A 13,167-nucleotide genomic window follows, 5' to 3' on the forward strand; every position below is an offset into this window, starting at 1 on the left:
TCAAATTTCAATGAATTCTACGTAAATAGGTCAAAAGCTTCTTGACAAGTGTAACAATCATTAAAATCAAGATTCAAATTTTTAATTTCCTTTGAATCGTTGGATGAGTTTTCAAAGATTTGAATTTGTGCCTTCAACTGTCATTAAGATTTGCATTTATTCAAGATCTATGTATGAGTGATACAATGAATAATAATTTCTTTTCCAACTGATTGCAAATTAATGAATTAGCCTCCTTTTCTCGAAATTTATCAGTTTCTTATTTATTACTACATCACGTTCACTATAATGTATTTCTACACTGAAATTATTAAATTGTGGACAGGAAGTGGAAAATGACCGTGTAGAATTATATATACTCTCAGTCGTGAAAAGGATTTTGAAGTCTCAGCTCTGCCTGAAATGGATTATTTGATTTAAATTCCAAAAGAGAAATACTTTTGTTTTATTAGGGTTTCCCAATGGACTTTGCATTATTGTTTATTAGTGAAATGTGTCTCAGAGTTGGACGAATTGCTTCTGCATCCCGCAACTACAGAGTATAAATTGGGCCTTAGTTGAACTCCCGAACTTGAACTATTTAGTTTAAACTAAGAAGTAAATTGGTTAACTTGAACTATTTAGCTTAAACGAAGAAGTAAATTGGTTAACTTGAACTATTTAGTTTAAACGAAAAAGTAAATTGGTTTTGTTTAACCTAGTACCTGTAGTACAATATAGTTATTTGCATGAATGTAGAAGAATATTTCTAATTGTACTTTTTCACTATTAAATGGTGACCAAGTATGTTAACGTTCATTCATGTATAAGCATCATAAAAATCATTCCATTGTTTATGCACAAGTCTCAAATCTCCACCAAGCCAATTAACCCAGCATAATGATTAACACATGTATCGTTAAACAAAGTATGTTCAATTCATCAATCAATAATTCCTCAGTTTCCACCCAATAAAAAGCTTGTCCATTGGGAAAAATTCAGTAAATTTTTCCTGAAAGACGCACCCACATTTTTTACAAAACATTGCTTGGTATTTGGGAGTAAGTGAGACGGCAGTTGTGCACAAAGTATGTTTCCAGTTGGAGCAATTTAAATTTACAACCGAGAGTGATCTGCCTTGCTCGCTAATGTGTTTGCGCGTGCGTGACGTTCGCTCGATTTGCTCGTTAAAGCGTTTAGAGAGGGAAAGAGATGGATTGAGAGAGAGAGAGAGTGGAAGAGAGAGAATCTATCCCAAGCGAGCACTGTCAAGCTGGTAATCACGTGACAAGAGGGGGCATTTCTGTCTTTCTCTTTGGAGATTAGATACAATGTTGTGAAGACATGGTCATAGTGTGTTGGATTTCTCTTCACTATAACGGATCTCTTCACCATAGAGGGTGGTTCTCTCTTAACTGAGAGGGACATGAGAGAAGAGAGCCTTAATGAACCATGAAAAGAAAGTTGGGAAAAGGAATAGGAAGGAAGAGGGGACAAAAGAGGAAAAGAGAGTGATTACTACAAGACACTTCATGCGCTGACAATGTTCTTGAAAGTGTTCATGATTGCGACAAATAAGGAGAAATCGAGAGGAGAATGGTCACGATATAGAATAGGAGAGAGAGAGAAAGAGAGAGATGTTCTAGGAACGAGAGATAAAAGGAGGGATAGGAGTGCTGGAAAAGGAGAGAAAAGGTTGAGGAAGAAAGAGAGGTGAGAGGTAGAAGAGGAAGAGATACAATAGATTGGATGATTCTTGATTAATTGAATAATGAGACCAATCGGTGATAGCAATGAGGAATACTATGTAATTGCAAGGAAGAATGCATCATTCATTCAATACCCATTGCATGAATAACAACATATTTCAATACCAAAAGAGAGAATAGAATTTAAAGTTTAGGTACGCAAAATTGTATCACAACCAACTACGGTAACCCCTACAATAAGGATAAAATACAGATAAATTCGACTTGTAGCAACGATCGACAACGAACGATCGATCTTGAAGCGAGTTGCATTGGTAATATTATCAGTAATATTAATCAATCAAATTCATAATATCTATGTGTAGAGTATGTGAAACGTTGTATGTGTAGTGAAAGTGATGTAATGGATATCCATATTCTATAGAATGAATAAATCATTCATTTATAAATGGTATTTCAACACTTTCACTTTCAACACGACAATTTCAATGTTTCATTCAAGAAACAAGAAAGTACAGAATGGAAAACCAGTCAAGAAGTATCCAAGGAGATAACGAACTGTGAACAGCAGGGAAGAATCACGTGATAAATATATGAATAATCACAGAGTGTGGAAAGAAAAAGGAAGAGTAGAATGAGCAGAAATATCAGGAGTCATGAAGCTATCGTGTGTGGTATACTGAGATTCACTTCAACTGTCAGAATTCCTAATGTATGAACATCAATGATTTCCATTCAACCTATGCTGACAATTTAGATCCGGACACTTACATTGGGAGTAGACTATAGGGAGCACTGGAGCTGTGTTGAGTGAGATTCGCATATCTGTCAGCATTGGTGGAATGGTAACCATTGATGTTATTTACAAGGAAAGCTGACAGTTTGGAGTGAAACTCACTGCAGCTGTCATTATTCTTTAGTTCGGAAGAAACCCGCATCGTTCCAAGGTTAGGAAGAAGCCTTGTTTCAGAACCAAAGAACAAAAAGAACATCGCTTCGATTCTGGGTCATACTATCCATAGTGCATACAAGTAGTACAGGAGTCCCTGTCCTCACCAATGTTTGTCGCATAATTTTGCCTTTAAACGACAGATGGTATCCGACTGCTTCTACAGTATTACTATAGTGAGATTCACTTGAAACTGTCAGCATCCATAATACACATAACACATATGCTCCCCATTCAATTGGACGCTGACAATTTCAAGTGAATATCACTTTGGAGAAAGACTGGGTACTATAGTGAAATACATTTCAAACGTAGAACATTCTTCGTATATTATACAACCAATGCATTCTCCCATACAACCAATGCTGGCAGTTTCATGTGAATGTGACTATAAAGTGCTTCACATTTCACCAACACCACCCTCCGTTCCAGCTGCTGTCATAGTCTATAATATTTCGCCAACCCCGATGACAACGTTATTACAAATATTCATCATTTTTACGAGAGTAGCACTCAAACTGAATGAGCGGCGCTATAATCTCATTGTGATGTACTAGGGTTTGAAAATTCAACCGTTTTAGCTGGAAAGATGCATATTTTCGTTGTCGAAATGAGTTTCGAAATAAGCGATCGGGGAAGTTATTATATCACACTTATAAGAATAGTGAATAGAGAATGAAGATTATATTATTCTCTTCAAGGGATAGATTCTTCAATAAATAAAACATGTTTCGAGCCTAAACCGACAATGTAACTTTATTTGAAACTTGAATAAACAATGAAGTTTTACACTCATGATTGATAATATTATAGGACGTTTACTAGTGAGAAGATACCTCCCTAGGATACATTCAACTACAGCAAAGATTGTTAAGTATGGGTGGCGAAAGAAACAGAAAAAGTCCAATAAAGAACTAATAAATCATTATGAGCTGTCTAGAACATTGAGCTGAGAACCAACAATGTAATTTTTGTATTAATATTTTCTAGAGAAATCTCAAAACTTTAGGACTACGCTACTGGTTCCATTGGTCTCATTTGCCAAAACAGTCAGTCAACATTACAAGCATTCTCAATATCTCGACGGACCCAGAGTACTTTTAGGCACAAAATAGGTAAAGTTAATTCGTGTTTTACGATTGAACCTTGGGTTTCGAACCACCAGGTAAGTAATAGAAAGGACTATAACAATATACTTGAAACATTCAAAAACTAAAATCTTCGTATCTAAAGTCCGGTCCACACGCTCAAACTTATCGTAAGCCATACATGACAATTATTACAATCTACAAATAACTGGAAAATTATTTCAAACTAGCAGGTAACCCATGCTCCGCAAGGGATCATTCTAAATCTTACCAAACTGGAAACTTGTCGTAATGAAATCTTGAAGAATTGAAAATAGGACTATAACTCATCCTCAGTTAATTAAGAATCTATATGCAGCAGAATCTCAAGTTAATCAGTCCAGTAGTTCAGACGTGATGATGCGTCAAACATAATTTTCCTATCCCGTACTTGTATAAGCCAGTTCTTTCTTTATTATAGTAGGCTATAAATATTATTAAAAAACAGATGTCAACTTCTTCCACACTAGGGCAATCGAGTGAAAGTACGGCCGTTCGACTCCAACAAGCTTTATTACTCAACAAATTGATTTGCATCTTCCATACTGCTAGGCTCACAATCTTCAAGGAAAACCTCTCCTCCACTTACTTACATACAAGTCCACTTGTAACAGATGCATAAAAATGTTTAATTCTTTAGATTTTTGATGTTGACAACTTTCAGAAACACATTTACTTTCATTCAGCTGATGTATGCAAAAAATGTCACTCTTTGATATTTCGATACTGAATAGCTTTTAGACACAAATATACTGTGTGATATACTATGCTCAACAGATGCATATAAAACTTGCCACACTCTTGATAATTCAATGTTTTATATACAATAAACAATTACAATTGAGTGTTGACAATCAGAACACATTCGATGTGTCAGAAACACAATCACATTCATTCAACAGATGCTCATAAAAATGTTACACTCCTTCCAATTCATAATCCAGTCCAGACCTTCCAATAATAGTTGAATGCTTTAGTGCTTACTAACCCAGTGAGAGCAGGACCATTTGGTTTTGCTCTCTCGAACAGAGCAGAAAAGCACGCTAAGCATGTGATGATGTAAGAACTTAATCCGTCCAAGGGATCTCTCTGACATAGTGTGCTCAGCCCGTCTGTTCTCCTTCTGCTTCTTCTTCTTCTTCTTCTTCTTCTTCTTCTTCCTCTTCTTCTACTTTGTCCACTAATCCTCACCACTTCCACTTTAAGCCCATTCCCCTCTTCAGATTACCCGTCCCAATACTGCTCTCCACACTAAATTCACTTCACTTAACTTGTTCAAATACTGTACCGTATTCCACTATCGTGCGACTTACTTCGAACTGTCAGCACTCTTATAAATAACATCAATGCCTTCCCATTTCATCGTTGATGACAGTTCCAAGTGAATCTCACTGCACTCCTTTCCAATAACTAACACTCAAAACTTCAGAACGAAACTTGTTCGAGTTTAAGCATTTTTATCAAGTAAATAAAGTTTTTTTTTCTTAAAATGTATGAATTCAGAGCTAATTTCTTTTATTTATAAAATAGAATTATAGTACCATTTAAAATAAATAAAATAATGCAATTTCAAAGGGTACTATAATTCTACTTTATAAATAGAGTTTTTGTGAGGGATTTCTCAGATAATCTACAAATTAAAATTTAATTCAACTGGAATCCATCCTCTGAGAGAATACAATGAAATGCAATAATAATATACTGAGTGATCTTTTAGTCCTGTTACCCTATTGTAAATGTGTGGTAATTTATTTTTTTCTAATAAACAAAATTTTTGTTAAAACAATATTGTTAGCCCTGAAAAAAGATGTTAGCCCTACTCAGTCAGTATACACAAGTATGATAGGCTACTGTGTCCACTGGTTTTCCTGAAAGCAACAGGAACTTGACGAACTGAGATTACAACAATCCAAGACCCAATACAAAACAGCTGATTCGTGAACAACTCCGTGATGAAGTCACGTTATGGTAGACATCCATGTTGGATAAAACAGATTGAAAATGTTACAACCAATATTATTCATTGAAACTTTCTTGCTAAACTAGTTTCAGTTGATACACCATTCTCAATTTCTAGTAAACGTCACAAAAATGAAGATTCTGTGATGTGTCACTAGAAATTGATAATGATATAGCAATGAAAAATATTTCTGTTGAATGATTCAATAGTTTAGTGGTTGTGACGAATTCAAATTTTAATATTGAAAATACAAGTAATTTATTTCAAGATACAGTATTTTCCGTTCAGTGGTAGATAGCGTACATATAATAAAGTTATAGTGGTTGTGACGAATTCAAATCTTAATATTGAAAATACAAGTAATTTATTCCAAGATACAGTATTTTCCGTACAGTGATAGATATGGTACAGAATCAAGTTATAGTTTGAATGAGAGTCTAAAGTCGGGGATTGTTGAATTCTACAGTGAAAATAGACCTGAAATTCAAACTTGTCAACGACTTGTTTGGGATCCCTTTAAATAGAAGCGGACATCATGCTTTTGATTAGACATTGACTCACCTGTCTAAAAGGTGACAATTTAAATGAAAACGACAAGTAGAAGTATTGATTTCATCCCTTGTCCATCCTGTTATTGTTCCAACATCACTACTCCCACATAACATGTAATATTACGCATATTGAATCTGAGTGGGTAGCAACTACAGGGGAATTTTTGCCACGAAATGTTGTTATTCATGCAAGAAATCATCAATCAATCTCTTTTCCATTCTTTCTTCGGCCCTTCTAGATGTCAAAATATCAGTCTATAAGGCAACAAAGGTCTCAACACAACTTCTTCCAATATTTTCTCACACGGCAATGTTATTTTTCAGTTTTGACAAGATTGTAAATCGTTTGAGAAACTGTTCAATAAATCAAATATTTCTCCACGATAATATACACACTTGACTCCTACGAGGGTTAAAATACATATGAGAGAATGAAAGGTCTACAGCAGAGTATTTGATTATTCAAAATAAACAAGGCTTCTTTCCTTTCTGTAAAACCAGTTTGCAAAAATTACTTCTATGCAACCTATATTATTATTCTGCATATTTCTATCATACTCATAATTGATCATGATAGGCTTAAAATCAGTGAAGACTACCAGGAGCATCTGGTATTTATGATTTAAGAATATAGTATTGACCTATAATGAATTTACTTAACTTTTTTGATGATGTATTTGTTGTATGAATCAATAAAGAATAAATAGATAGGCCTTTTACTTACCTAATTTATAAAATTCTTACACTAATCCTAATTAATATAATAAGTTGAAAGGGACGATCCCAACTCTTGCATAGCCTACTGTATATTTCTTGCAATTATAGTAAAACTTTGGAAATCATTCTCAATAGAAGTCTCCACCAATTTTGATGAAAAGAAGCGCACCTAGCTCCAAATCAAAAAATAATTATTAGGAGACTGATGCTCTAACTCTGAACTTTGAATATTCAATGAAAAAAATTGGAAGCTTTTTCAAAAATGATAATGCCATTCCAAAATAAAAGTATTATATTTTTGCAATGTTCTGTAATTACTGTACTTGTTTCTCAAAGTTATGAACCTATTTTTTAATATTAACTCAATTGTTATGTATTCTGGCGATCAAGTACAGTACTGGGATAAAAAAGGTGCTATGTTGAGTGAGTTCTTATGGAAATGGCAGACACCAGAGAGATCTGAGTACTTGTAAGGACAGAGATATTCCCTTATCTCTGCAGAGACTCAAACATCAGAGCTATAGAGCTTCAACAGGAACAGATTCTGATATTAGAAGCAGATGGTACATACGCAATTATACAGGAACAATCAATCTCTGATCCTCACTTCCTTTTAACCCCTCATTTCTTATTTCACAGTCTAATGTCTTCATTATTACTCACTGCAGAGTTACTATCTCTTCTCACTCCATCCTCAGACTTCAAACCTCTTCTGATCCTATTTCATAATCAATATAGCCTACTCTCTCTATGTTTCTCTCTCACAACACTACCATCATCTATCCTTATTTCCTTTCAAGCCATCCTTCCTCAGTTTGAGGTCCTCATTCTCACTCACTGCACTATGATTATATCCTTTAACTTCCTCATATCTATTGTCACTTCCTCATAATCCCTGATTTCCAAGTCTTTAGTTCTCATTGTCACTCTCTGCTTTTAACTCTCATCATTTTCTCATCAAGCTTAGCTCAAACTCATTCCTCATCCCTCATCCTCTCTCTCACTGCCCAGCAGTACTCTACCCTTACTTCCTCATCTTTTTATTCCTTAGTCTGATGTCTTGTTCAAGGAATGCAATTTGCGGATAGGTCTCAACTTGACCGTTCTATGTAGGGTCAACACTTCAACCTAATTATCATAATTTTACATCTCATTCTCATTTCATCAAATACTCCTCTAATAGATGTTGCATAGAATGTGATCTCTAATGATGAGTAATATTGCATGCACCATGTTAATGTGAAACTTCCACTAAATTTTTTATCTATAGAAGCAATAGCAAGAACTGCCTCAAACTTCCTTTGTTGCAAAATTGAGTAGATTAATCCAAAAGAACAGTACATATTCCTTTCTCATAAAATGTTGTCTCTGGGTTTTCGTTATGTTTCGATTCACGCTTTACCAAGTTTCCATTATTTTCTTAATATTAGCTTAATTGAATTCTAATACACTTTCCAAATTTTTCTCAATTTAATAGCATTTGTGCTTCCCAAACCGTCTGCTAGTCTTGCCGTGATATATTCAGTTAATTTTCTTCATATTCATCAAAAACCAATAATCGTATGTATATCCCTTTCAATCACCTCACAGCTCACTCACTGTTCTCGTATCTCATCTATCCTGAATCCCTCCTAGATCCTCACACCCATTTTACTGCTATCATCTCGCCTCACTTCCGCAGGACCCATCGAGTCCAGTTGCTCTCAGTACAAGGGTCACACAAAGTGATTAATGGGTCGGCGGAGTTGGGAGGTGATTTGGGATGGGATAACATGCAGCAGCCGTGTTCAATTCCACTTCCCATCAAACCTGCTAATGACTGAAATTTATTGGACAAATGGAGATGATGGCCGCAAGTATCTCTGTGTGTGTCCTTGACAATGGACGTTCTGATTCTTTGATTGAATCAAATTGAATTGAATCAAACTGATTCCCAATATTGAATTGATTAAATGGTATCATTCTTCAAGGTTGTTTTGATTGAATGAACGTGAATTGAATCAGCCTTATTTGGTTCTTGAGACTGATCTAATAGAAATTCAATCTTGTCAATATATAAGTGTGGTGATAGGGCCTTGGATGAGACGCTATCAAACTTTAAGACTGATGCCGGGACTGTCGTGGGTTCGAATCCCGTCAAGCGTCTGGATTTTAGATCGGCCCACTATTTTAAACATCATTACCCAAACACTAGTGAATACTTATGTGGGAAGCATCAAACAAGATAGAAAATCCAGAATTTTAAATCTCTCTAACCCATAAATTTTACTATTACTTCTTCTCTTTTAAACTCTTCACTGATAAAGTGAATCTGTTCAACTTCAATCTCCAACCAATTTTGGACTTTGAAAATTAAGAAATCAAGCTTGAAATTCGTATGGTAAGTGATGGCAATTCTGAGTTCCATTTTGTTGAAAATCAAGAAATCAAGCTTGAAATTTGGATGGTTAGTGATGCAAATTTCGAGTTCTACACTTCTACAATAGTTACTTCCACAATAGTGAGATACCAATTTTAGGCTACTATTGTTTCAGATAAGCTTTATTCAACTGAACAATGTTTTCAAAGAGAGTGGGGGCTAATTTGAAAGGTGATTCTGCTATTTCTACTCAAATAGAAATTTCAGCAATATTCCAGATTAATGTGAGATGTCAGTGGAAAATCAGTATAGAAAATTGTGATAGCAAATCAAACAAATAAATTAAACAAATAGAAATTTCAGCAATATTCCAGATTAATGTGAGATGTCAGTGGAAAATCAGTATAGAAAATTGTGATAGCAAATCAAACAGATACAGTAGCCCTCACCTTTGTTGTCTATGACAATAATACGGTGCAACCACGAGTATTGCAAAGGTGCATAAGTGGATAATAAAGCAGGAATTGAGATGAATTTCATCAGAGAAATCTATGTTGAAAAACGTTGATTATGTTTTGTTTTGGGAAAATTCAACTAACTGAGGTCCGGTTGCACAAATGCCAGGTGCAAGGTGCAAGGCAGAATCCTAGGAAGGGAAAAGTCTTTATAATTAATTGACGATAGACCGTACCCATAAACTTCTGTTGTCTATATTTATACATGACAAGTAGCATAATGTTGCACGAGACCCCTTACTGAAATTAGCTAGGTAAACTAATCCATCTTCATATTGGATAATTGAGTTAGAGTCGACGGAGTTTTGCAGCACACAAGGGATGTCTTAACAATAATTATTCACCGGGGGAAACGGAGACTTCTACTCCCTTGTCAGCTATTTCTATCAGACATTGCCGGTATAATTGATCACGTATGATATCTCACAACACGCTCCAACCCGAGCATTATCACGCGAGTCTAGACGCCGTTTCATTTCGTGAGTCATCAAAGGGTGAGTCACCTCTTTTACTAGATATTTGGATATTAAGGTATGTTGTTCTTCAACTTGGGATCAATGGTTGAATAAACCCTAAATATCATCATACGGTATGTTTACCCAATGGGATATTTTTGTAAAACTAGAGATCTCAAAAACCATATATATGTTCATTAGCCTATATACCGTACTGTACCGGTACTGGGTATGGTACCGTATAAGTTACTCATTACACTATTCTCTATGGCCTACTTTTACTTTATTTATTTATCATACATGTCATTTGTAATACCACAAAATAACACTGACAATCATCATAGTTAGCCTACATAGATTAATAGGTCTACACATGATTATACAAAATCAATATTCACAACTCAAGAAGACAGGCAATTCCTTCATTTACACAGCATGGAAAATGGATTAGGATACAATGCCTATCACTGCATTAGAAATATACGGCATCATTGTACAGAACACAAACGACACTACTGTACCCGAATAAGAAATTTGATGATCTTCAAGTCCTTACAGGTGTACATCTAGTCCATAAGAAGGTAACATGCATTAATTATATGAACAATCTTTATCCCAATATCTTGATGAATAAATATTGCGGCATAAAATACACAACCGCATGTAGGCTATAAAATAGATAAAATGAAATATTTTGACGGATTGACGCCACAATGTTTTAGGAGATAAAAGGTTCCTTGAGGACTTCCTGAGATGGGAGGCACAAGAATGTCGCCTTATCTCTCAACATCATCAAGATGTGTGTGTGTTTTGATATGGAGGGATATGTGCCACTATGAGGGTTCGGTATGGGAATCAGGTACAGTAGAGGTATCACACGATGTTTCTCCAAGCAATTGAGCTGGATATTTTCTATTAATAAATAAATGAACATTTGAAAACTCACCTGTACATTGGGCGTTGAGAGCAGAGCTAATATTCCGAACAGAAACGCACTACTGTGGATTATCGACCTCAAAGACTGAAGCACCATTTTCAATGTTTGGGCCCCTGAAAACAATGGAAAAGGGGGGCAGGCACCGCCTACGGGTTTCACACCACGCGTAAAGCTTCACACAACAATACTCTGATAAACAATCAGCCACTGATATCGCAGATTTCTGGTTAATCTAGCCAAGAGAATACGAACGTTACAAAACGAACCGTAGCCCGAAAGTGCAGAACGTAGGGTAGCAGAAAGCACGGAGGATAGTCAAACTTGTCTCTCAGGCAGGTAAGCAGTCCCCACTCCAGACAATCGGCTCAATATGATGGCGCATGCGTACTCAGGCTCCAGTGGTCGTTGCTTTTTCTCCGTTCAAAGATGTGGTTTGTTCGTTCGCCACTAGCGGCGCCACCTACTGGACTGGGAATCATGCAAGTAGTATTCACTAAAATCTGTCATTATAGTTGATTCTACTGGAAACATCGATATTATTGATGAGAAACACTGACACTTAAGTCACTTATAAATAAGTCTCACTTTAGAACCGTCGCACATGTCGGTCCTTGGTCAAACTGATAAGTTTGAAAATAAAAAATGCTGATGTTACTAAAATACTGATTGGAGGAAACTAAAAGTAGTGTACTATCTCTCAAACAAAATTTGGCCAGTAAATAATATCAATTATTTTTCATTAGCAAGAACTAAGTTATACCGGATTTATAACTTTGTTACTATGACTGCACTACTAGTAAACTTTGTAACCAGTTCTTTCGAAACTGCCGAATTTTAAGAGATAGAGAGAGGCAATTTATTTCAAACCGGCTTCTACCGTTAAAATGATTTTATTATGATTATGCTATTGAATAAAGTAGGCTACCGTACCGTACATGAACATTTTCACAGAAATACGGTAACTTTTCAAATAATCAAGAGCAGTAGCAAAACTCTTTTTGATAAAAATACTAAAATGGATTTCAAATGAGTACTAAACTCCAACAAGTGGTTGACACAAATTTGAAAACAAAATTATAAATTATTGTTTTAGGGTATTAGCATTTACTAAGTTGAAGGGGTTGTTTGGTTCACTTTTTATGTTTCTAGAATTTTAATTATATTTTGTCATTCTTGAAGAATATGTAATATAGAATCTTGACTATTATACGGGAGTATAAAATACATTAAATAAAATATTGATACAATACAGACATATTCGTATGGCTTTTATTGAAGGGGAGATCCCAGCTATATTGTGGGTTTTAGGTATGTTCCGAACCACCCAATCAACGCTGTGTAAACCAAAATACTATTCATATCTGTTATGCATCATCAGTTTGTAAATAATCTAATTTTAACTATTCATTTCACCCCAAAGTAAACAATCACCAATTCACTGAAATTGGTGAATTTCTGTGGACTTTTTGTAAAGTTACGTAGCTTTAACACTGGTTTAAAAAGTGTCTTACTTTGGGGTGATAATAATTAGTCCATTTTATCTCATTATTGAAAGTTGGTTTAGTTTTTGCTGAGAAATTAAGATTTGACTTTGTTTTTTGAAAGGTGAATATGTTTTCTGAATTTAGATTATTTTTTGTCATTCATTATTGTCTTTTTAGAGCTCAGATTAAAATAAATCATATTAAGCTGAATATGTTTTCTGAATTTCTAGAATTTAGATTATTTTTTGTCATTCATTATTGTCTTTTTAGAACTCAGATTAAATAGGTACATCATATGTAAAGTAATAAATATAAAGTACTTGTGGGTGTTTCAAAATAAATTTGGATCTACAATTAATATATTTTACTAGTTTTTCAATTATATTCTTTTCATTAATCATTGGTTTCTTATGCTATAATTGTTT

The 13,167-nt window shown here is 34.8% G+C and overlaps 1 protein-coding gene across 1 annotated transcript in view; it reads right to left on the reverse strand.

Moving 5' to 3' along the window:
* LOC111050965 (amyloid-beta-like protein) overlaps window positions 1–11,618 on the reverse strand; it is an 89,478-nt gene extending 77,860 nt beyond the window's left edge. Inside the window, exon 1 of the mRNA XM_039437274.1 lies at window positions 11,268–11,618. Within this exon, the coding sequence (XP_039293208.1) occupies window positions 11,268–11,354 (87 nt within the window). The 5' untranslated portion in view covers window positions 11,355–11,618. The remainder of the gene's footprint in view (window positions 1–11,267) is intronic.
* Window positions 11,619–13,167: the final 1,549 nt, after the last annotated feature.

Source organism: Nilaparvata lugens, chromosome 11 (assembly GCF_014356525.2).
Source record: "Nilaparvata lugens isolate BPH chromosome 11, ASM1435652v1, whole genome shotgun sequence".
In the NCBI taxonomy this organism is placed as follows: domain Eukaryota; kingdom Metazoa; phylum Arthropoda; class Insecta; order Hemiptera; family Delphacidae; genus Nilaparvata; species Nilaparvata lugens.